This window comes from Oryza glaberrima, chromosome 5 (genome assembly GCF_000147395.1).
Source record: "Oryza glaberrima chromosome 5, OglaRS2, whole genome shotgun sequence".
Taxonomy (NCBI): Eukaryota; Viridiplantae; Streptophyta; class Magnoliopsida; order Poales; family Poaceae; genus Oryza; species Oryza glaberrima.
In genome coordinates this window covers 7,976,233-8,001,518 of record NC_068330.1, presented here as the reverse complement: position 1 = coordinate 8,001,518, position 25,286 = coordinate 7,976,233, and the positions used below count along the sequence as shown (strand labels likewise).

Below are 25,286 nucleotides of genomic sequence, written 5' to 3'. Positions count from 1 at the left end.
GCATCAAAAAACAAGTTGCATGTCTGCACACTTCAATCAGAGCCCATTCTCGGATGCGAAGCGCATCCTAAGGCCTGACGGCGATGCACGCAACCACTGTCTTTTGGCACAATTTCTTTTTCAAATCAGACATAGATTTGCTCTTTTTTATTCTATGTGTGTGGGGTCAAATTTTCATTTGATTCTTTTTTATTTTGTGTGAAGTCCTAGACGACAACATCACCTATGCACCTGATTTTTCTTTTCTAGATTTCCAAATTACTTTCTAGATGTGTATTCTAACACTTGAGCGGTGCTCTAGGAGGGAGCAGTATCCGTGATCCATTCTTGTATGATGGATTGAGTACGTGATACGTTTGAGGTTTAGGTTGTGATGGGGAAATATGAAGTGAGGATCTAACATAGAGTAGATATAAGGGTGCACACACGGCAGAACGAAGAAACACCATGGATGACAGCGTAAAAGAAGAGGTACCTTCTTCTTGCACAGAGTAGAGTCGCCCGAGAACACCATCCATGCGGGAGTCGGTGTCACTGTAGCCTTAGCAGCTAGCGGGCTCGTCAAGTCAGAGCAGCCACTACTCAACGTCGAGCTTGCCTTTGCAGCCGTCGCCGCCGCATCCATGCAGCCCTTAGTAGCTTGGTCCACGTCGTTGCGGCAACGGGCGCATGCGCTTCTGTCCCCCTAAAGCACATGTCTACCGCAACAACAACATCTTTGTCAATGATGACACAAATGATGCTCACGTTCAGTGGATCAAGAACACCAATTCGCAGTGTGTTCCACAGACCTCCTCATCCCTTCACCTCGCAGATTCGACCAAGCACCACCTGATGCTCCAGCGTCCAGCTGCTGCCGTCGTCGTCAAGGGCAAATGAGCTGAGCACGAAAGGATCCTTCTAAAACAACTCGATGTAGCGCAACCTACCCTCGCTGACCACCAGGCGCCGGTGCATACCCTGTTCTTGTATTATATTTGTGCTGGGCTCTAGGCACACACTGTTCCTCGGGAGCTCAACAAAGTCGAGCTCCAGTCGGTCGTTGAACGGGTCGGCGGAGACGATGTACCATGTCAGATCGAGCCACCACAGCTGTCTAGCGAACTCCACCACCTCGATGTACATGTTTATCTGCCATGGGAGCGGAAGCGGGGATGGTTTGCAAGAGGAACCGCCGCATGTTGAAGGCCCCACTATTGTTGTCCTCGCAGAGCACGGCGACGACATAGCTGTCAGGCGCCCCGTGGCCAGCATCGGAGCAGGTGAAGAGGCCAGTGTTGCGGCACCCGGGGAACATGGTGCTCCGCTTGGTGCCTTCGATGTCCGGGAGGCGGAACAGCTCGCCGGTGAGCGGGTTGCAGACGGATTGCATGTATTCTGGTTCTGGGTCACCGAGGTGGCTTCCGCGAGTGGCGCCGGTGGCGGCGACATGCTTGGAGAGGCCGCTTTCCCAAGTAGCACGGGCCATGAGGTCGGAGACGACAGAGGCCGGGACGCGGGCATCCATGTAAATGAGGTGGAGGCTGTTGCCGCTTGTGCGTAGACCTTGCCGCTTACGAACCCCATGGTGTCGCTTGTTGGTGGCCCAGCTCACAAGATCACGCACTCACTTATTGTTTACACACTCTAGAAAGAGTCTAACAGATGAACATAAGAACTCTCACGCACAAGCGCTAGATGTACGCACAAGCAATATTTTGTGGCGCTGCGCACCAGCGCGCAGCTAATGCACTGTCTATTCTCCACAAACAATATAACTAAACAGAATGCTTACATGCTTAAATAGCCATACAATAATAAAGCAATAACTCAGCCACGATTGGCCGCACGACCCGGCCGAGCATTCTCGTGGCTAAGTACCCACTCACTAACTTATCGACATGCAAGCCACAATTGCTTGCATGCAGATCACCACTAACATATGCATGCATGCTAGCTGATCCACACTTCACGCCATAACTCTCACTTCACTTGACTTGGCCACTCCTCCAAGGCAACTTGCACTAGCTGCATGTAATCACTTGCATGCAGATCATAGCTATCACTGATCCAACTAACTCGCACATACACCTATCAACTTATTCTTTCTGACACACACATGATTGAGTACAGCTCGACTACATGCACTCACACAACAAGAACACTTAATCAACAAGATTAAACCCAACAATCACCTCCTAATCTAGTTTTTATTATCACCTCCTCGTTCGTCATCACACCAAAGTTGGCTCATCATCCGCGTCAACTGTGGCAAGAAAAGCCATGTCCTTCTTCGGCTTAGGACACTCATCAGCGAAATGCCATACTCTTGACAATTGTAGCAATGAACTTTTGCCTTGTCGAATTTGCCGTGGTACTTCCTCTTGTCACCACCGCTTTTGCTGCTGGAACCACCTCCGCTCCTCGTCTCTTTAGCAACCTTGGCCTCCCACTCAGCACACATCAGTCGTGGCTCGGCACATGCGGCGAACAGCTGCTGCTCCCCCTCTTTGTCACGACGCAGCCCCTGTGAAGACTCCTCGAATGCCCGCAGGTGCCCAATTGTCTTTGTCACCATCATCTCTGACACATCCCCCCATTGCTCAATGGTGCTTATGAGGGATTAGGACTTCTCGGGAACAGAATGTAGAAGCTTCTCCACGACGGTGGTCTCCTCCACTTTCACGCCAAGAGAGTGAATCTCGTTCATGATCGTGGTAACCTTTAAAGCAAAATCATTAATTTTCTCAGAATTACCCATTTTCATACCATCAAGCTCCCTCTTAAGGGTTTGTACTCGGGCCTTCTTGATACTCTCTTCACCCATGTTCATCAACTTGAGGGCGTCTCACGCTGCCTTCGCCGTCTCCTTCTCAAATATGGTCATCACCACGGCCTCCGGCATAGCTTGTACAATGGCGGTGAGAGCCATTTGGTCCATCTTCTCATCGGCCGTGTTGCCCTCCACAGCAGCCCACACGCCTTGTGCGCGCATGAAAATTTTCATTTTCACCGCCCAAACGCCGTAGTTGTTCTCCTCGAGCATGGGGTAACATAGCGTCAACCTGTTGACGACCAAATTTGGTAAGATATGAACCAGGTTCGACATTGGAATCGAAGCGGATTCGGTAGAAAGATAGATTCGAAGAACAAAGCATGCATCGGCTGCGAAGGCATCGGCTGGAGTCTTGTCACAGCCTGATTTTCCGTTTCAAGATTTATAAATTATTTAATAAATTATTAATAGAATTTATATTAGATGTTCATTAATTTACAAGTGAAGTTAAATGTAGGAAATAAAATATCCTAAACATAAAGCATGGCTGGATTTAATTTTTATTAAATTCTCCATGATTAACTATACTCTCTGAAATTTTCTCGGATTTTTCAGAGCTCAATTCCTAATTTTAATAATACAAAGAACAGTTCAATAATTAGTTAATCAATAAATTAATCATTAAATGGTCTGGTTTTAATATTGTTAAATACTTTGAGTGTCCAAGTATGTTGAAGATTTTTCTTGGAATTATTTGAGCATTGGAAGTATTTTTAACAATTCAAAGATCATCTCATTGGTTAATTTATTTGGAAAAGTAATAATAATCCTCTTCCTAGTGTTGGGCCCTTTTCAGCCCATTCCCTCCTTCTCTCTCCCTTCCTCTCAGCCCGCAGAAAAGTTTGTTTTTCCTCCCTCTCGCTACAGTGTTGTCTTCAACCCCTGGACAGAGCCGACTGTCTCCAGCCCGTGCACAGTTTCCGCCGATCTCCTCCCACCAAATCCGACCTCCCTATTGCTCCTTTTTCCAAATTAGTTGCGGGAATGGAATCCTCACAATCTCCTCTTCATTTTCCCCGAGAAATCCCCAAAAGTTTCTATGGAAATCCTTTCCAATTTCGCGGATCATTCTTTCCTTTTTCCGGCGAAGATCCTAAACTTTCCCGAGTTTTTCCCGTCGATGTGGGCTTGATCCCGAGCTCCCGTGCCTATATAAAGGACCCCCTAGTCGTCCTCTACCTATCCCCTCAAGTCCCGTCCGCCGCCGTCGCCGGAAACGCTCTTCCCGCGCTCGCCTTCTCTCTCCACCTCCGGCCGCCGCTCCAGCCGCCGTGCGCCGTCGCCTAGGCCGTTGCCCTCCTGCGCCACCACCTCCAGCGGCTCCGCAAGGTCGATCTCTACCCCGTCCACCGGTTCCCCTCCGCCAAGTCTCGCTGGAAGTCACTGTCACCGTGAAGGCCGAGTTCGCCGCCTTGGTTTGATCTCCGGCCGAGCCTCCTCGCTGATGCAGTCGTCGCCGGTTCACCCAGAGGCCGTCGTCGGCATCGCAGCGCCAAGCCGAAGCCCGTACACCCCTCTGTTGCCGCTGCTCGTCGCCGGAAAGCTGTCGCCGTTGTTGACCGTACCTCGCCGTCGTCCCGATCTTGTCGCCAGCCATCTCCTTCGCCGTTCATCGCTACGTAAGTGTTGGTAAGCATCGCCGTTGCCTCCTCTTCCTCCCGGTGCCCTTCGTTTGCATTATTGTGCCGTGGTTCGCCGGCAACCGCCGCTCCTATGTCGTTCACCGGTGTAGTTTATCCCTAGGGTCTTAATCCTATCTAATCTAATCTTGTTTGGCCCTAGCGTTGTCATCGTCTCCGTGTGTTGTCGCCGGACCGTCATCGTCGACCCTTCCTCTCCGATCGCTTCGGTTCGGTGAGACTTCTATCCGTTCTCTCTTTTCAGTGGCATATTATTTCTTTTTTATATATGTTATCTACTAAATATGATTCAATCTATTTCTGGAGGTTGTTTTAATATTTTATCTCAGTTATAAATCATTTGTAAATGGTTTAATTAATTTGGAATAGTCTTTTCTTTAATAGGTTTAATTGGAATTAAATCTTGTAAAATTCGTAACTAATTCATATGAAGTCGGAATGAGGCCGTTCAAGGCTCATAATTTATCTAAAATCATGATCTACATGTTTATTTACTTTATATGTACTGTTTATTTGGTTTTTATTAGTCTTTTTCCTCGTTTTACGTGTTAGCTTGTCGTTTCCGTCGTTTCGAAGGTTCGTGAGTGCGTCGGAAGTATTCAATAAGATTAATTGAAGACCCTTTTTTGCAAGGCAAGTCACACAGATCCCAAACACAATTCCTTTGAGCATGTTGATCATATATTTAAATTCTCTATTTATTTTAACTGTGCATTTATTTTCGAATGTCACTGGGTGGTGTGAACCTATTCCTTTGTTATGGCCAATTTGCATTGATTACCCTATTTCTTGATTACCTTGGGTTATAATTTGACTAGTTGGATTTATATATTGGTTCAACTAGATATATTAGATATAATTGCTTAGCCATGCTTAGAAACATTAGCACACTATTGGGATAACTAATGTTTCACTGTTACTTAATGATGTACATGGTAAAGGTAGCTCACGATGGTCAATCGTGATTGGTTAATTAATTAATTTGACAACTAAAACTTGATAATGGTGGGTTGTGAGCACATGGTTTTGATGGTCGTGCTCATTGCAATTAAGGACCGGTTCACGAGATTCGGTTGTGAAACATTAACCGTGCCAACCACAAGCCAGAGTGGGTAACGGCTGGACACTTTGTATAGCAAGGCTCATTGTGGTGTGCCAGACTGAGAAGTGGTGGAGATAAGCCCACGGGGGTCGCTGGGGAGTCCATGCCTTGTTTTATAAGGGGGTGATTATGATCCAGGAACGGTGCACTGCTTTGAGTTGAGTTATGCGAGGGGTCTTGTCACAATCACTCGCCATGGTGACGTGTCCGCGCGGACACGGTGACATGACGGTGGGTTGTGTCTTGTGGGTACAGTGGTACACCTCTGGCCAGAGTAAAACTATTCGAATAGCCGTGCCCGCGGTTATGAGCGGGTCTAACAATGTCTTTCGTGATTAGTCTAACACTTCTCACCATAATAAATGATGCTATAACTGGTAATAATTTGATTAGCTCCTGGTTTGGAATGGTACATTCCTGGTTTGGGGATAGATCTGTACAGCCGGGTATGGTTGTTCAGGATGGTTGGGCCTGTGCAGCATGGGTGTGCTGTTCAGTGTTGATTAAAACTCTTAAATGTTTGCTAAATGCTGCTTTTGCAAATGAGCTTATATTATGCCATCCTTTGATATCCTTGTGCACTTGCATATTTGCTGTGTGGCTTGTTGAGTATGTCATATGCTCACCTTGCAATAATCAATCAAACCTCAGTTGAAAACAAGTTGCGAAGGAGAAGACGTTTGGCTTATACCCTAGTTGAGCTGCCCGTTGGAGTGGAGCTGGAGCTTCGCTAGATCGTTTTTCCGCTGCAGTTTTCTTTTCTTTTGTAAGTATGTAACGTTGTATTATTGATGATTTTGTATATTAAATTGTTAGTTTGTGTACCTCGGCTGATTCCTGGACGAGGATTTAATGCACAAATAAGTTTGGAAATTACTAGTGAATTTCTGGGCGTGACAAGTCAGCGGCTGAGATGGATCGGATAGAGGACAGTTGATACAGCCGATAGAGGTGATGCAGCCGATTCCGATGATGATGGTTTCAAAGATGTTTCTATAATCGATCAAGGTGCATCACAAGGATTGCCATAATGGAGATAAAGCTCTCGGATAGGCAATTGTATCTATTAATTAGGATATTTCATGTAATTTCCTTAGAGATATGTTTGGGCAAAAGTGTCGGAGCCCAAAACTAACAACTTGGATCCGACTAGAATTAATGTATCAATCCCTGGATCAGTAAATATTGATACATACAATATAACTGGTTCTTCATTGCACACGTTAAAGTTTTACAATACTAAGTGTTTTACAATAATAGGTACTCACCTAACTAATTAATACACAGCGGAAGTTTCTATACATTATGACTAGGGAGGTATAACCTTTAGGGATTCTCTAAGTTATCCGGGTCATCGTAGTAATAGTCATAAGGGTCCTCCTCTTGACCCAAATCTGAAAAAGGGGCTATAAGAGCAAGGATGAGTATTTACAATACTCAGCAAGTTATCATGGAAATATGTTATGCATTGACATATAGTAGGGTTCTTTGCAAAAAGTAGTACTAGACAATCTGGAAGAGTTATAGCAAGAATTTATAAAACATATAGACTTTAGATTTCTAACCAGGGTACCATATGAGTCCCTGTACTCAATTCCATGAGTACGGCTATTCGGATAGTTTCAAAGATATTCTACTGCAGCAGATGTACACTTTACCCGCAGTCCACGACTTACTGATAATCATCAGCTTTAGTCATGGCCCAGTATTAAGTCATTAACAATTGTGGCACCTGTTCCATGAACTTATATCCTCATATGCTCTGAACATATTGTTAACAGCAGCAAGAGGAGTTCTGGCGTTCCCGAGATATTTAAGGGGAACTGATCGTATGACACCATGTCATCTCGATCAGTGTTTAGAAATATACCATATAGTTTATACTCGAGTATCACAAACCATTTACCTGTACATGGTAATGGTTAAAGTTGCCCTTCGCGGCTATAGTTGCCTCCTGCGCGAGGACTTAAAAATAAAAACCACTATACAGAGGTGCCATATTGCTAATTAACATAATAACAAGGTCTGTCCCTATTCTAGAAACTGCGGTCGTACTCGTTCGTTCGACATAAGTACCTGGTAAAACTTATATCAATCGAGACAGTACTAGCCACCCGGAAATCAACCAAATCTTACGTATTGTCCCAATCTAAGTATAAGGTATTTTAAACAGATTGTAAGCAAAGTAAGCAATACTAAATTATATGGGTTTCTATGATTGATTTATGCATAGAAAATAGAATATTGAATAGAAGGCTATAAATAAATAATTTATAAAATATAGGCTTAAATGATCAACAGGTATATGGTAACTTGCCTTGCTCGATGTCTTGAGATTGATTGATATTATCTATTGAGTCAAAAGAATCCTCAAGACCTAGGGTTAGACATATATAAAATTCAAATTTAAAAGGAAATCAAATAAAATCCAAAAATATGAAAAATAGAGAAAATAAAATAAAATGCAAAAATAGCAAAAAGGGGCTCAAAAGATAGAGAATGATTTTAGTAAAATATTGGTCCAAGTTTCACAGGAATTAGATCTATATTTTAAAAGATATGGGCTTCTAAAGTTTTGAAAATCAAATAAATGTGAAATGGCACTATGTGCGGGTCCCACTGTCAGTCTCTCTCTCTTCTCTTCTTCTACCTCCGGCCGTTCCCCAAATCGGGCCGGCAGTGCTAGGGTTTGGGATTACGGCGGCGATGGAGGGGGAAAGTGGTTGTGGCCGAAGAGGGGAGGGAGCTAGGGTTCTCTGGTGACGGCGAGCGGCGGCGGAGGGGTTAATTTGATATGTGGATGGGTTAGCGGCTAGGGCGGCGGTGGCACGGTTAGGCCATAATGGTGATCAAGGTGATATGAGTTAGACATGGCTAGGGGAGGGGTTCTAGAGCATTTACGAGGTGTCTAGAGGTATTCCGGCAGCTTGCCGTCCTTTGGCAAGACGCGGAGAATAGTTGCCGACGAGCGCCTCCATAGGCGGTGGCCGTGTTCACGTCGGCAGCCCAGAGGGTGGCAAGATAGTGCAAAGGGATTGCTAAAATGGAATCTAGGTAGTATGTAGATGGTTGAAACGGAAGAACTCACCGAGATCGGTTGAAATGGCGGATTACGGCCGGAAAAACTTCTCGGCGGCGAAGAACAGAGCAACGCAGGGGCGGCGGTGCTCGGCTTGGCGTGGCGAGGTAAAACTCGACGCAGAGCTTCGGTTAGGGCTTAGTATACTAGAACATGGCAGGATATAGGTGTTCTAAGGGGTAATTAGGGCGGAGGATGGATGGAGGGGTGTGAAGTCGATCGCACACAAGGTGTTCGACCGACGGGCGATGGTGATTGATGGAATGGATTGGGGAAGCAGAGCTTTGGGGTTGGGGGGTTATGGTTGTTGATGATCGATGATGGACAAGAAAGGGATTGGGGTCCTATTTATAGGGCTAGGAGGAGCGGATGAGCTCGGGCACCGTCATCGCCATGGATGAGCTCGGGATTTGGATATGGCTAGGGCGGCAGAGGCTGTGAGAGGGCGGGCAAGATCAATTTGAGTGGCGGGAGGCCACGTTTGAATACTTACCGGTGAAGGATTGGCTTGACCGCGTGCGAATTCGGCTGGCGACGTGTTGGCGCCAATCCGGGCGCAACGCGCGGTGGCGGCGAAGGTGAAAACGGCCGACTCGAGGGTGAATGGTTTGAATTGTGAGAGGGGATACCACCGTCTATCTTCAATCCAACCATGCGGCAAGAATTGGCGCGATTCACCCCGGATGGAATCAAAATCGGACTCGGCGGCGGCTTTGGTCGGGCGCGCACGGCGTCGAGCGGCGATTTCTTGCGGCGGTCGTCGTCCCGGCTTTATCGTCGTCAAGATTGGTGCAGCGGTGGTGGTCTGAGGGCGTCGAACGGCTAGCGGCGCGCCAAGGCGATTGGGCACGCGCGATCGATCCCGAGACCGACGCGCGGCGGCTCGGCGCGCGCAAAGTCAGATGCCCGGGCGGCGCGCGTGAAGGGGAGGAAGAAGCAAAGAAATCCACGGTTTTTGAGTGGGGTATGGTCCCCTAGGATCAAATATAGACTTTGCAAAGGATTGGGTAGGAATTAGGCTGTGTTAGATGGGCTAGACATTTTGCCGAACACCTTGAGGGCAATGAACAGTAAAATCCAGGAATTTTGAATATTTTCCCTAAAAAGATTTGAATTTAAACTATGATTTTGGAAGGTTTCCACTAAGGTTTGAAGTGAAGCATATCCTTACTAATATTAGGGTAAGCTAAGAAAATAATCTCTAGTTTGAAATTTGAGAGAATCTGCTCAAATTTACTAAGGTTTGGAATAAAGGGAATAATTAGAGTAAATTAGCAGGGTTCTAAAGAAGTATTACGTGAACCAATCAAATAGATTTTTAAAACACACTAATTTAATCAAAAGCCAGCATGATGCAATCAAATTTTAGTTTAAAATTTGAGGATGTTACAAAAAGTCTGCCGCAAAGACTTATGGTATCTTAGAGTTTGTTAGAGATAAGTGTCGTGTCTGGCAAGGACATATCTTGTATCTCGGGTATAAATAGGACCCGAACCCATGTAATTAATTAACAATCATTCAATACAATCTCGGTGCATCGCCACCCTTTTTACTTTCGTTTATTTCGACGAGTTCTTGCTTTCGGTTTGAGCTGCATCGGTTTCAATCTTCAACTAGAGGTAAAACTTGTTATGGTGGCTTGTGTTCTCATGGTTAATGCTTCCATCTTTACGGCACTTTAACCCTGTTTATGTAATTCATTGAATTATCATATACACGACACAATCTATGTTAGTTGCGCTATATAACTTATTATCGGCTGGTTCTTATTTTTAGGAAGCAATTGGTAGAGTTATGTTTTGTTATTAATCTAGATTGTATCGTGTATCTACCATCTCTTGTAGGTTTTCATCATCCTGCCTAGATCTCATACTTGTCTTTATGCTTAATGCTGCATCGGTTGAGTTCGATCTATTAAGTAGTATTTATAATTATGATATCTGGCTTATTTTATGATCATTGAGAGATATAGTATCGGGGTTTCAGCCGATCTTACCTAATTTAGCTTTATGTCCCATATGCTTAATTGATATGCTAAATCTGCCCTTTATATTAAGATCTTGTTGCAATAAAGTGTATTAGACTTCTATCATGATATGTTCTATCTGTTTTAATATCTTAATATAGAGTGGTATCGGAGCCGATACATGCTAGATCTATCTGATCGGCTATGCTATAAGCGTTTATAATCTTTATGTTAATGTATACTTCGATCTAAGTGATTTATACTGTCTCGGCATGACGACCAATCTATCCCAATCACTTTGTTTAAATATACATCGACAGAAGGATTATATAGCGTTAATATCTACAGTCGATCGAGTAGATTTAGTCTTATCTTGCTTATTTATAAGTGCCGATCGATTCACATATGACATCGGCATGAAAATAAATGATACGTCATCGGCGACTGGCCGATCAGCTATCATTTATGGATTTAACCGCGGTTTTTCTTGTCTTTGTTTCTTGTTGATTGCAGGATCAAATCAACTAGCACGCTCATGAACCTAAAAGCAAGATTTTGGACCTGCACTGAAGTTAAGCAGATCTTCTAGGCCAGTATGTGTTTTTTGCATCAACACAACCCAACCTCCTTCACTTGTTGCACAACGAGCTCATGGCCACCTAGGGCACTACCGCTGCCGCTACCGCTGCAGTGACAGATTGGCGGCGGAGTGTACACTCCATCGCTGGACATGACAGCAATAACCCACCTCCAATCTGATACCACTGTTGGTGGCCCAGCTCACAAGAGCACGCACTCACTTAGTTGTTTACACATTGAAGAAAGAGGCTAACAGATGAACATAAGAACTCTCACGCACAAGCTCTAGATGCACGCATAAGTAATATTTTGTGGCGTAATGCATTGTCTATTCTCCACACACAACACAATGCTTACATGCTTAATTAGCCACACACTAATTAAGCAATGGCTCAGCCACGATTGGCCGCACGACCGACCGAGCAATCTCGTGGCTAGCTACCCACTCACTAACTTATCTAGTATTGCCATTTTCCGGCTCAAATTGCGTCGCCTAGCTCACGACCTGAGAAGATGGAGCCGCTTCCAGGTCGGGGACATCAAACTCCAGCTTGCAGTAGCGTTCGAAGAAATCTTCCAACTGGAAGTAGCTCAGGAATCAAGGCTGCTCTCTGCCGAAGAACAACATCTGTTGTCAGGCCTCAAAACAAAAGTCTTAGGCCTTGCGGTGCTCAATAAATTGAGGCTAAGACAGCGCTCGAGATTAACTTGGCTTAAAGAAGGTGATGTTAATTCCAAATTCTTCCACATTAAAGCAAACACAAGAAGAAGGAAAAACTACATTCATTCGCTTCAAACCCCGTCAGGAGTGGCTGTTTCGGCACAAGATGAGGAAGAAGAACTTTTTAGATTTTTCAAGGAAAGATTGGGGACCAATTTCCAAAGAACTTTAAGCCTAAATTGGTCTCTATTACAATTACCTTCGTTGGACCTTAATGAGCTAGAAGAAGATATTACGGAGGAAGAATTAAAATCCATAATTTTCGATTTGCCCCCTGAAAAGGCGCCTGGTCCCGACGGCTTCATTGGGGCATTTTTCAAAACCGCTTGGCCCACGGTGAAAGATGATCTCCTCGCAGCAATTTTATCCTTTATGCATCTCAACACTTCTCAACTTGCAGAACTGAACTCTGCCTTTATTTGCCTTATCTCTAAAAAAGATGATGCTACAGGCGCTGATCACTTCCGTCCCATTAGCCTCATGCATAGCTTCGCGAAGATTATCACCAAAATTCTGGCAAATAGACTTGCTCCTCGGCTAAATGAAATGATCTCACAAAATCAAAGTGCTTTTGTTCGTAAAAGGGCGATTCATGACAATTTTCTGTACGTCCAAAACATGGTGCAGATGCTTCATAGATCAAAAAAACAGAGTCTATTCATTAAGATAGACATAGCAAAGGCATTCGACACTGTGAATTGGCCATATCTCCTGGAGGTCCTTCATCATTTCGGCTTTGGGCATCGTTGGTTAAGTTGCATTTCTAATCTGTTTTCCACCTCCTCGTCCCAAGTGCTCCTAAATGGTTCCCCAGGGATGAGAATTAATCATGCTAGGGGACTCCGTCAGGGAGATCCCCTGTCCCCGATGCTGTTTATTTTAGCTATGGAGCCTTTTCACCGGATCATTAAAGCAGCGGAGAGTGCCAATGTGTTAGCCCTGATTAGCGTGAGAAGTGGCAGATTCAGATGTACTCTCTACGCGGATGATGTCGCGGTTTTTGCTCTCCCAAATCCCGATGACCTGAATGCTCTTTCTCGCATCGTTTCGTGTGTTGCACAAATTTCTGGTTTACATTCTAACATCAACAAAACTGAGATTTTCCCCATCAGTTGTAATGGAATCGACATGCAACAGCTTCTTGCCGGCTGGCCAGGGCAGATCAAGAATTTCCCTTGCCGCTACCTAGGTCTCCAGCTCCACTTCAGGAAATTAAGGAAAATTGATTTCCTTCCTCTTATAGACAAGATCGGGGCCAGACTACCAGCTTGGAAAGGTCGCTTCTTTACCTCTGCAGGTCATCAAACCCTAGTTAACTCGGTTCTGAGTGCTATGCCGATGCATCATCTTACAGTCCTTCATGCGCCAAAATGGGTCTTCAAAAGAATCGACTGTTTCAGAAGATCTTTTCTATGGAAGGGCGAAGACCTTGATCATTCAAATCCAAGTGATAGTCTAGTCAATTGGCAAACTGTTTGCAAACCGAAAAGCTTAGGAGGGTTAGGCCTACCGGATCTGGACAGGTTCTCTAGAGCACTCCGACTCCGCTGGCTCTGGTTCAAGTGGAAAGAAGTTGATAAACCCTGGGTAGGCATGAATGTGCCTTGCGATGAGATGGACACAATACTCTTTCAAGCGGCAACGACAATAACGATTGGTGACGGAGCAAAAACTAGCTTCTGGCATGATAATTGGATCCAAAACCGTTGTTTAAAAGATATTGTGCCTAGTTGTTTTAGCGTGGCAAAGAGAAAGCAAAGAACAATTCAGATGGAAATGCGAGATAATAGATGGCTCACTTTCTTCAGACAATTCACTTCCGTGGAACAAATTCATGATTTGGTACAGCTTGGTGGATTACTCCAATTGGTTTCACTTTCCCAGGATCCTGACGACATCACCTGGAATTGGACCGAGTCTGGCGTCTACACAACAAAGAGTGCTTACCTTTTCCAGTTCGAAGGCTCATTTGCCACCAATGAGTTTGATTCTCTATGGAAATCCCTGACTGAACCAAAAATAAAATTCTTTGGTTGGCTAGTTCTCCATCAAAAAACTTTGACTGCCCAAAATCTGCTCCGTAGGCATTGGCCTTGCAATTGGATATGTTGCCTTTGTGGTTGTGCCTTTGAAGATACAAATCATTTGTTCAGTGACTGTGTGTTTGTCAGACAAGTGTGGACCCTAATTTGTCAATTCCAAAACTTGTCTTCGGTCGGAATAAATCCTGTCTTGGATGTGTCAACATGGCGGTCTGGAACCAAATTTGCAGGCTCTAAGAAGGATGTGCAGCTGGTCAGGGGAACTCTTCTAACTACCTGGTGGCATATTTGGTTGGAAAGAAATAGAAGAATTTTCCAAAAGTCTTCCTGTTCAGAGATTGAAGTAGCTTGTTTTATCAAGCAAGCTATTGATAGGCGCTGCTTGGCCTTTAAACCCCCATGAATTTTTTAGCTTTTCCTGCAGTTGTAATTCTCTTTCCATTCCTTGGCTTGTAACCTCTGAACCTCTGTGCTACTTTGTATTTTTTTTCTCTTCTAATGTTAAATTTCGGCAGATCTCCTGCCGTCGTTCTCCTCAAAAAAAGAAAAAAACAATTGCTTGCATGCAGATCACCACTAACACATGCATGCATGCTAGCTGATCCACACTTCACGCCATGACTCTCACTTCACTTGACTTGGCCGCTCCTCCAAGGCAACATGCACTAGCTGCATGTAATCACTTGCATGCAAGTCATAGCTATCACCGATCGAACTAATTCACACATATATTTATCAACTTACTCTCTCTCACATACACATGACTGAGTACAGCTCTACTACATGCACTCACACGACAAGAACACATAATCAACAAGATTAAACCCAACAATCACCTCCTAATCTTGTTGTTTTTATTTGAGCCCCTCCTCGTTGGTCATCACAACAAAGTTGGCTCATCATCCGTGTTAATTGTAGCAACAACCTTTTTTCCTTGTAAAATTTGCCGTGGTACTTCTTCTTACCACTGTTGTTGCTGCTGGAGCCAACACCACTCCTCCTCTCTTCAGCAACTTTGGCCTCCCACTCAGCACGCGTTAGCCAAAAATCATAAATGGCCCATCAGCCATGAGCTACCATCCACTAATGGAAAAGGGATAAGTTTACTCTTGGTGTCTCATTTTGTCGCTGAGTCTGGAATTCGTCTCTAAACCGCAATACCAGATATAATGCGTCCCTCAACTTCCAAAATCGGTGCAAATAAGGTTCCCCAAGTCGGTTTGGACGGCGGGACGTGGTTCCTGCATGGCACTTAAAGTAAAAAAAAACTATATGAACCACATGTTAATAGGACCCACGTCATCACCCCCATTTCTTTCCCCTCTTCTCTCCCTTCCTCCTCTCCGTCGTCGACGCACCCCCTCTCTTCGCCCTCTTCTATCCCTCCCTCGGCTGTGAGCCTAGGATTGCGGGGAGGAGCAGAGGCGGCCGGGCGAAGGAGGCGGGAGTGGGGAAGGCCACGCAGAGCTAGGCGCAATGGGAGCTCGACCATGGCCGTGCAAAGCGACACAGGAGTGGAGGAGGTTGGACGGCAATGAAACGGTGAGTAAAGAGGAAACCGAGTGGGGCAAGGTGAAGAGGAGGAGGCCCACAACGGCGAGGTGATGGTGGTCCAGCCCGGGTAGATCCCTCCACGGACGTGAGAAGAAGAAGTGGAGTTCACTGGTGAGGTCACCGTTGGGCTTTGGGCTCGGCCTTCCCCATGCTCCCCTACATCACTCATCCCCTCCCGCTCACCAGCAGCCCAGTTAGAGTCGTCGCGCTTGGCGACTTCCTCCTATGTCTATCTTAGGAAGCAGCCCGCCCACAGCGGGAGTGCTGCTACGCCCATGCTATAGTCGTCCGCTGCAGCGTTTGGGCCGGGCATGGAGCTCGTTGGTGGCTTCCTCTGTGTGTTGCTTTGCCACCGGCCGACCTCAGCTCCATCATTCCTGTCTCTGCCGCAATGTCGCCTACCACTACATGGGAGAGAGTGTGTAAAGAAAGAGAGGAAGGGAGAGAAAGAGGGTGCCAGGTGGGACCTGTATTTTTTTTTTCACGCAATGACATGCAAAGCACCATGTAGACGCCACATGCAACAAAGACCAAGTTAAAGCGTCACATAGGATAAAATCATTGTTCCAAACCGCCCAGGAACCTGATTTGTTCTGGTTTTGATAGTTGGCCTATGTTATATCCCAAGTTTTGTTGCTAAGGGATGGAAATAAAATTCGACCTATAGTTGAGGGACATAAAATGGACCTTATTGTCTTACAGATTTCTTGTTACAATGGGCCTTGAGGTTTAGGGGAAATAGCCCATCGACGGTGGGCCACATAGCTAGAATTTTGGCGGGAAAACTAGTGACTGGGTGGCAACTGGTCGTCCAAAAATATCTCAATACGGTCTGACATGTGGACCCCCAAAAGAAGAAAAGCTCTGAGCACAGATGGGTGCACCAAGTCCACGTACACCGAGTGTCACGGGTTCACGACCCCCGCTGCAGAAGACCGGGCGCTCTGTGGAACGAGTCCACGCCCGCCCAGCTCCTTCCTTCTGCGCTACGTCTGTCAGAGCTCTACTACCTCCGTGAACCTGGCTCACCGTGAACCAGCGACCCATACCACCTCCTCGGCTTCTCCTCTCCGGCTTCTCTCTTCCCTTTCCCACAGTTCGCTTCGCCGGCCTCCTCCGCCGCGCAGAATGCGTCTCCCGCTCCGCCGCGCGCTCTCCCCCGCGGCAGTTCGGCGCGCCTTCTCCACGGCCGCCGCCTCGCGCCCTCAGTGGGCGATGATCCGCCAGGCGCCGCCGGTCAGATCTCCGTCGCCGCACGCGTCCCTCCTGCTCGCCGAGCCCCCGCGCGACTCCTACCTCCTCGTGCCGGACCACCTCATCGACCGGCGTCCGGGCCCCGACCCCAGCAGCGACATCCGGGGGATCCTAGGCGGCACGGTCCACGCCACGAGCGGCGACGGCGGCCTCCTCCTCGTCGTCTACATGGACTCCCACGCCCCGGCCCCCATCATCTCCAAGATCGTCACCGGCGCCTTTCCTGCTCGGCCTCGGGTCAGCGATCTCGCTGGCCTCGACTTGAGCGACCCAGACTTCATCCGTTTCGTCTGCAACCCCATCACTGGCGAGCTGTTCCGCCTCCCGGACATCGACGGCACCAAGAATACCATGTTCCGCGGCTGCGACAACGCCGGCCTCCTCACCCGCTCCGCAGCCGGAGCCGGGCACGGCTCGCCTGACAGCTACGCCGTCGCCGTGCTCGGCGAGGACCGCAACGGCGGGACCTTCAACATGCGGCGGTTCCTCTCGCGAACCGGGAAGTGGGAGAAGCTAGTGGGCTTACCATCCCCGCTCCCGCTCCCGCGGCGGATGGACATGTACACCGAGGCGGTGGCGTTCGCCGGACGGCTATGGTGGGCCGACTTGACTTGGGGCGTCGTCTCCGCCGACCCGTTCAGCGACTGGCCGGAGCTCCACTTCGTCGAGCTCCCGAGGAACAGTGTGTGGCCAGTGCCCAGCACAGATCTTGTACAAGAGCAGGCTATGCACCGGCGTCTGGGAATCAGCGAGGGGAGGCTGCGCTACGTCGAGGTGTCCCAGGAGGATCCTTTCGTGGTCAGCTCATTTGCCCTTGACGACGACGGCAGCGGCTGGACGCTGGAGCACGAGGTGGCGCTTGGTCGAATCTGCCAGGTGAAGGGAGGAGGCCCGAGGGACACCGCGCGGATTGCCGTCATTGACCCACTGAACGCAAGCGTCATGTATCTGATCGTTGGCAAACATGTTCTTGGTGTTGATATGGACATGGGGAAGGTGATGGGTTGTTCACTGGCAGATGAAACTGAAGGCCCTCCATATGCTGTCACCTCTGTCCTTAAACCATGTGTGCTCCCACCATGGCTTTCATCAAGCAAAATCCCTGCTGCAGGTAATCATGATCTTCCACATATTCATGTCTTGTTTAAGATGATATGTGGTTAGGGATAGTAGAATTGTTAGATCTGTAGTACTTATTTTCCATGTTCTCTTATATTAAATTATGTGGTTAGTTAGGGGCTTGTGCTTAGGAGTTTGTTTTGTTCTATATATGGCTCATCTCGTATGACTGTTTAGAAACCTCGAACTCAAAAAGGGTGGACTAATTGTAGCTGTCTGTAATGTACATATTATAATATAGCATTTTGGTAGTCTTGGCAAATGATTGTGCTAAGCCACTAACCGATAGCCTATGAATATTAGCAGTGTAGTCATGAATAACGTCTTTGAATATTTCCTGAAAAACTAAAATTTCAGAATAGAATATTGGTATTAGTAAGCAAATCCACATTTCTGTTTTAACTACATTTGTTATAAGAATGACATGCTCTTGGTGTCTAATAAACCTCAATAGATGCAATAATGTACAAAAATGTGAGCTTCTACTTTTCTTTTTGTGGCATAATTTTTCATGTCCTTTCAATTCAAAGGAACTTTTTCGCGCGACAATGGTGACGCCAAAAGCAAGACTTTATCAGACATATTGGTTCGTGCAGACAGCGGCAAGAGGTGAAGAAAATTATTTACTTGTGTACTCTCCTTTGGTACTTATATAATTCACCATCTATTTCCTTATCAAACAGTTAAGAAACCATGTTAGCAAATACTAGTTAAGAAGTGCTAATTTTCTGTTGACCATGATAACCTTGTTTACAGTGAAATTGGCACTTCTGTTTTAAGCAAATGAACGATATTATCTGCGATCATGTAATATAACGTCAGAATTTAGATGGGAAAGCACCTTTGGTATGGTGGTGGAGTTGTGGATTGCACCCACCCGGTTCAAATTCTGGTGTTGTACGTTTGCATCCTTTGTTGATGTAGAGGCCAGACTTTATTTCTATTTTCTAAAAAATAAGGGTTTGTCAAACTTTAGTGTCTTGACCTTGCTTCAGTTGTACATATTTGTAGTTGCCAGATGGTAGTTCTTACTCAATACAAAGTTTGCTTTCGTCCAGTAAATCTTATTTTGTAGTAAAACCTAAACAAATCTTATTCAGATTTCTAGTTGTCTTGTTATTGTCTATATTGCTTAGTATACCCTTCTTGATAAGTGATTCTATCACAATAGAGAAACTATATATAGAAAATCAACATTTAGTGTGTTTTAAGAGGAAAAAAAAAGGAAACGGGCATATAATACAATGTCATCATTCCTGTTTACTTGCTATAATTAATCAAGAAAATTTGCTTCTTCCTCAGCTCATTTTTCTTCATATGATCAATTAGATGTCATCTATCATCTCTGAAATTTAACAGGTGAAAATGTCCTTGGTGGACTAGGAAGCGCTATTTCTTTTTCGGATAGGATATATTAGGATGTCAATGCTGCTGCAATCTTGAACTCTCGTTTTGGGGGAAATGTTGGCTGAAGACTGATGTTATGATCTTCACAATGGTATCACACAGAATTGTGCTTCACTTAATTGCTTCTGTTACGCTCATTTTTTAGTAGGATAACACAGTTCTGTTGGCAAGCGACCATAGTCAGGACTCAAGAACATAGATGAAGAGCATCATCATTTTTTGAGTCATGACAGAATAGTTTATAAGATGGATTTGTTTAGTTGATAATAGTTGAGCAACTGTTGCTTCTTCTGCAGTCTTAAGGGTAGAGGTAGACTACATCACTACACTAAAAATTATCACAATCATGTTCTACTCTTGAGTCTTGACCTTGCATCAGTGTGCAGATTATAGCTTTTTTTCTGAACAGCATTGCATGACTTACTTGTATACTCCAAATTAGGCTAATACAGGTACCAAATTACCAAGTATAAAAGCCTTAAAAGTGTTTGGTCTTGTCATCATTATGATTTATTTTCATCAAATAGATCATTATGATTTATTGTCTCACATAATATTATGGACAACTAATTAAGAGCTTTCTATTTGTGACACATGATCTTGTTCTGATATTTTTCCTGGGATCAATAAATTTATAGAAAGTAATAAGCATATCATATTCATTGCTTTAAATAAAATACAAAGAGGTTATAGGGGACTATGGAGGTATTTCTGCTGGCTTGTGTGTATACAGTATACTGAACAAGCAGACATTATTAAGTGCACACTAGCACTGTATAAGAGCTTTCCCAGCATTGTTGTCATCATGCTGAGCAATTGTCATTCTTTAGTCCTAAAATATCATGAACTATCAGACTAAAATGAAGCTTGCTATTTCATAACAAGGATCATGGTGTAACCTTCTGCCGAATCAAGGGATGAATATCAAACAATAGATATGTACTGTAATACTCTGCTGAATCAGGACACCAATAAAACATAAAACACTACTCCCTCCGTACTCATAAAGGAAGTCATTTAGGACAATGTTTAAGTCAAACCTTGGGAATATAAATCGTAAATAACTCTCAAGTTGTTGAGTTTGAAAATGTAAAAATTATATGAATAGATTTGTCTTGAAAAATACTTTCATAAAAGTACACATATATCACTCTTTTCAATAAATATTTTTATAGAAACAAGAAGTCAAAGTTGTGTTTTGGAGACCGTGTCACTGTCCTAAACAACTTCCTTTATGAGTATGGAGGGAGTATCTTTCAATTTTTGTGAGTAAAACGGACTACATGGATTGTCGTAGTTTCCTGTTTTCTTGCGTTTATATTGAACACTGTAAATTGTATTTTTGTATACCAGTAGTTCTCTTCATATAATTATTGACATGCATCCTAATGTTTTCTATTTGATCCAGGTTATGTAAAGACGAACTGACAGGTGTTTTAATAGAAAGCTAATGAATGGTAGCTTGGAGAAGTCTCGTTTTGGGTAACTTGGAGAATTATTTGAGTGTGTTGGCCCTCTCAGTTTACCTGCTGTCTTATTTTGTGAGAAACCGTTACTGTTTCATTTTTTCTTTTTTTGGTGGACGGTTTGCTTTCAAGCAAATTGAGAACATTGCTTTAAACTGTGAAAGTGATCCAGTTCAGTCAGCATTAAACTGCCATCACTTAAGATTATACATGTTGTGTTAGTTGTATAACATTACCATGCATCTTATTTAGGCATCTTCTCTGCATACTCATTCTCTTAAGATACCTGCGATCACATTGTCTCAGGTAGCAAACAATTCAGTATCAGCTTCCTTTTTATCTTGGCACTAAGGTGACGATCTATTGTTACTGGCAAGATATGAAAAGTCCCTTTTATTTGGAGCAGATGGCTAGAAATTCCTTCGAATGCGCAAGTGTGCAAACACCAGTGCTTTGCTTGTTGGTGGTGTTTATATTGTCTGGTTTGGAAAGGAAAATTTAAGGCAACATATCTATCTATCAATCTACAGAGGGAAGGGGAAGGGGAAGATGGAAGGGGAGGGATGCTAGCTGAATTGTTCGGTCCTTCAATGTGATATTTGAACTCCATATGTAATAGCTTTCTACTTACTACTTTACTTTTCCTGACATGTACTGGTTAATGGGCAACATATCCTATGCACACAGGCCCTCACGTGTACAGATGTGCACACCAACTAAAAAATATCACCAAAAAATCTAGAAAAAATCATACACATACTTTCAATTGTATTACACCAAGGGTTAAAATCTTTACGTCAAATTCATTATATTTTAGCCGTAACAAAAAAAAACAAAAAATCTGACAGTTTTAAGGTTGCAATTTTGTCAGAATTTTATCTTTTTTGTTATTCTCTATGTAGAATGAATTTGAAGATGCGACTTTGCACGTAGATGTAATACTATTGAAAGTATATGTATGAATTTTCCTAGAATTTTTTGTGATAATTTTTAGTTGGTGTACACGGTGTGTACACGTGAGGGCCTTTGTGCATAGGATACGCTCCCCTGGTTAATGGCCATATAATCTAGACATGTAATTTGTGGTGTTATGTTGACTATGTCATACTGTCAAAGCTCCCTTCTACTCTCTCCGTTTCACAATGTAAGTCATTCTAGCATTTTCCATATTCATATTGATGTTAATTTTTTAAATAATGAAAGCTTTATTAATCTCAGTAAAACTCTATCAAGTGATACAATTATTCTGATAGCATCTCCGGCTTCTGCACCCAAAGAGTGCACACAGTCAACAAGAAAGAAACAAAAGATAAACTCATCATCCAAATAGCATGGACAAAAAGAACTTCAGGAGCCCTCTAACCGTAGCCTAGAACGCCACCCATGCGCCGGAGTAGAAAACTCCATGGCCACTAGCTCCAAGTGTTGACAAGCCGCAATGATAGTACCCCGCAAATTGACCTTCTGAAGGATAGTCCATGAGTGGAGCCAATGTGTAATCAAAAAGATAACCTGCAAAGGAGCAGATATGTTTTTTCTTTCAAAAACCATATCATTTCTGCAAAGCCAAATAGACCAAATAGTGGTAGTTGCCCATAATAAGACCAAAGATCTCAAATTGCGTGGTTGTCTTCTTATCCAATGCCCAAACATATGAGTTGTACTATTAGGTAAACTAATATTCGAAGCAAACTGGATTAAAGACCAAACTGCGTGGGCAAAACGACAATCAAAGAACAAATGATTAATAGTTTCATCTTTGTGGCAGAAAGAACAAGACTTGTTTCCTCTCCAATTCCTTTTAATAAGATTATCTTTTGTTAAGACTACTCCACGACGTAAGTACCATAAGAAGATCTTAATCTTTAGGGGGCTTTGATCTTCCAGATTCTTTTGTTAATATTGGGAACATCGGTCTGCACCAACGCAAGATAAAGAGATTTAACCGAGAATCTGCCATCAGTGGTTAGATTCCATTTAAACTTATCTTGGTCGTGAGATAATATAATACTAGCGATGCGTGAGAGAAGGTGATTCCACGCCACTAACTTAGAGCGAGTAAGGTCCCTGCGCCAAGAAAAGCTTAGAGGACTAGTTTGGAAAATTTCTGAAATAGTTGCATGTTTATGCCTAATAACGTTATAGAAACAAGGATATTGTTCTCTTAAACAGGCATTCCCAACCATTTATCTTCCCAAAACCGTACTTGAGAGCCATCTTTGATGTTGAAGGAGCCAAACCTGAGAAAATCAGGCTTGGCCTTCATTAGACTAGCCCAAAAGTGTGAGTCTCCTGCTTTCCACTGAGCTTGAGACAAAGGCTGTGACCCTAAATATTTGTTCCTTAGCATTTGTTGCCACACACCATCTGTAGTGAGTAGTTTATGCAACCACTTGCTAAGGAGAGCCTTGTTCTTAATTTCAAGATCTTGAATTCCCAACCCCCCTTGGTCTTTAGGACGACATATGATGTCCCACCTTGCTAGTCTATATTTCCTTTTGTGTCCATCCCCTTGCCAAAAGAACCTTGATCGGAAATAATCAATCTTCTTGATCACTCCTTTAGGTATTTCCAAAAAGGACATCATATACATTGGTAGGCTGGTAAGCACTGAATTGATTAGTGTTAGTCGTCCTCCAAGTGATAAAAGTTTGCCTTTCCAACTTGCCAACCGTTTTTCAAGCCGTTCAATCACTTCCTTCCACTCCGAATTACGAAGTCTCCTATGATGTATAGGAATGCCAAGGTAATGGAATGGAAAAGAACCAACCTCACATTGAAAAAGGTTAGTATATTGATCCTGAGCTGTTTGGGCTTCACCAAAGCAGTAAAGCTCGCTCTTATGGAAATTAATCTTTAAACCAGATAATTCTTCGAACAACAACATTTTCAGATTACAAGCTTTCTCTAGATCATGTTCCATAAAGAGTACAATATCATCAGCATATTGGAGGATGGACAATCCACCATCAATGAGATGAGGCACCACTCCAACAAGCTGTCCTGCATTATTTGCTCTCTGGATCATAACTGCTAGCATGTCCGCTATAATATTGAATAAAATGGGAGATAGCAGGTCACCTTGTCGAAGGCCTTTCTTTGTTTGAAAGAACCGTCCATTGGAGAAAGGGGCAATGAGGTGGTCATTTTCAGCCTCTGTAACTTGGGGGATATCATCAATTCTATTTGCATCAAAAGAGAGAGTATCTGCATCTGGTGGTCCAAAGAGTTTCTTATAAAACTCAGTGATATAATTCTTTATAGCTTCATTCCCCTCAATCTTACCTTCCTCTTGATCTAGACTGAAAATACGTTTCTTCCGATGTTTGCCATTTGCAATCAGATGATAATATTTTGTATTATTATCTCCCAAACGAACATCATCAGTCTTTGCAATCATATTGATGTTAATGAATCTAGATAGATATATATGTCTAGATTCATTAATATCAATATGAATGTGGGAAATGCTAGAATGACTTACATTGTGAACGGAGGAAGTAACTTGCTTTTGTTGGATATTGATGTGTGCTGTTGAGTACGGTGCTACTTTGTGATGCTTCACATGTTATATGTGATATGTTGGAAATATCACTTGAAATTGTGGCAACGATATTGCTGAAATTTTGTCCATGATATTGTGCTATGTAATCTTTTACAAATTGTGTTCAAATTATTGATGAATTTCTATCAAAATTTTGTCCAAAATATTGTGTTCTGTCATCTTTTACAAATTGTGTTAAAATTATTGCTAAAATTCTGTCAAAGTTGTCCAAATATTGTGTTCCATTATATTTACAAATTTTGTCAACACTTAGGTCCCATATGAAATACGCATAAATTCAACTTGAAACATGTCTAGTGTTCGTGACAACATTATTGATCTCAATAGTATGGCTATATTTGTCCATTCACCACACATTTAAACACCGTTACCATGAGTTCACAGAGTATGGGTAGTCGGTTGCTTCATTTCAAAAAAGCAGGAGCAAAATCACAAACCCTAAAAAGCAGGCTAAAATCACAATTGAACTAGAAAGCAAGGGCAAGAACACAATTGCCTCCAAAGGTCTATGTGGAGCTCAAGGTAGGGAAATAAAAATGAGGCATTACTTATATCACATATATTGCAAATCAGAAAGTGGATCAAAGAAGGAAACAATTCATACAATCTGGTCAAGGTGAGGGCTCAAAGGTTGAATCTTGTGATGTGGAAGGTACAAGATCCAATTCAACAGTTGAGGGCTTCTCATGGGTGTGCTCGATTTCCTGGATGGTTTTGCTGCGGACGAAGGAGGTGTTCTCTAGGATACGATCCAAGAGTTCCCTTCCTTCTATCGTGGTTTTATGTGCAAAGGTACCTTTGGTGTAAATGTGAAGATGCGGAGCATATTCCTTGTTTAGACCCAAACAAAAATGCTATAACAAGACATGATCGGGTATAGATGTTGGTATTTCTTAACGACATTACTAGAAATATAATTCCCAGCAATGGCGCAGAAATACTCCTGGTATATTATGGTTAGAGAGTTTATCCGCAAG

The 25,286-nt window shown here is 43.8% G+C and overlaps 1 protein-coding gene across 2 annotated transcripts; it reads left to right on the top strand.

The window, feature by feature from the left end:
- The first annotated feature begins 15,824 nt into the window (after positions 1 to 15,824).
- On the top strand, positions 15,825 to 21,129 carry LOC127774425 (uncharacterized). 2 transcript variants are annotated; one of them, XR_008017734.1, is made up of 4 exons: positions 15,825 to 17,863; positions 18,402 to 18,480; positions 19,231 to 19,369; positions 20,687 to 21,129. XR_008017734.1 is itself a non-coding variant. In XM_052300668.1 (3 exons), exons 1-3 carry the CDS (start codon positions 16,336 to 16,338, stop codon positions 19,232 to 19,234), a joined length of 1,611 nt encoding a protein of 536 aa, XP_052156628.1. In that variant the 5' UTR covers positions 15,825 to 16,335; the 3' UTR covers positions 19,235 to 19,894. The 2 variants fall into 2 exon arrangements, 1 of the variants encoding a protein (XP_052156628.1); XM_052300668.1 differs by lacking the exon at positions 20,687 to 21,129 and having other exon boundaries at positions 19,231 to 19,894.
- Positions 21,130 to 25,286: the final 4,157 nt, after the last annotated feature.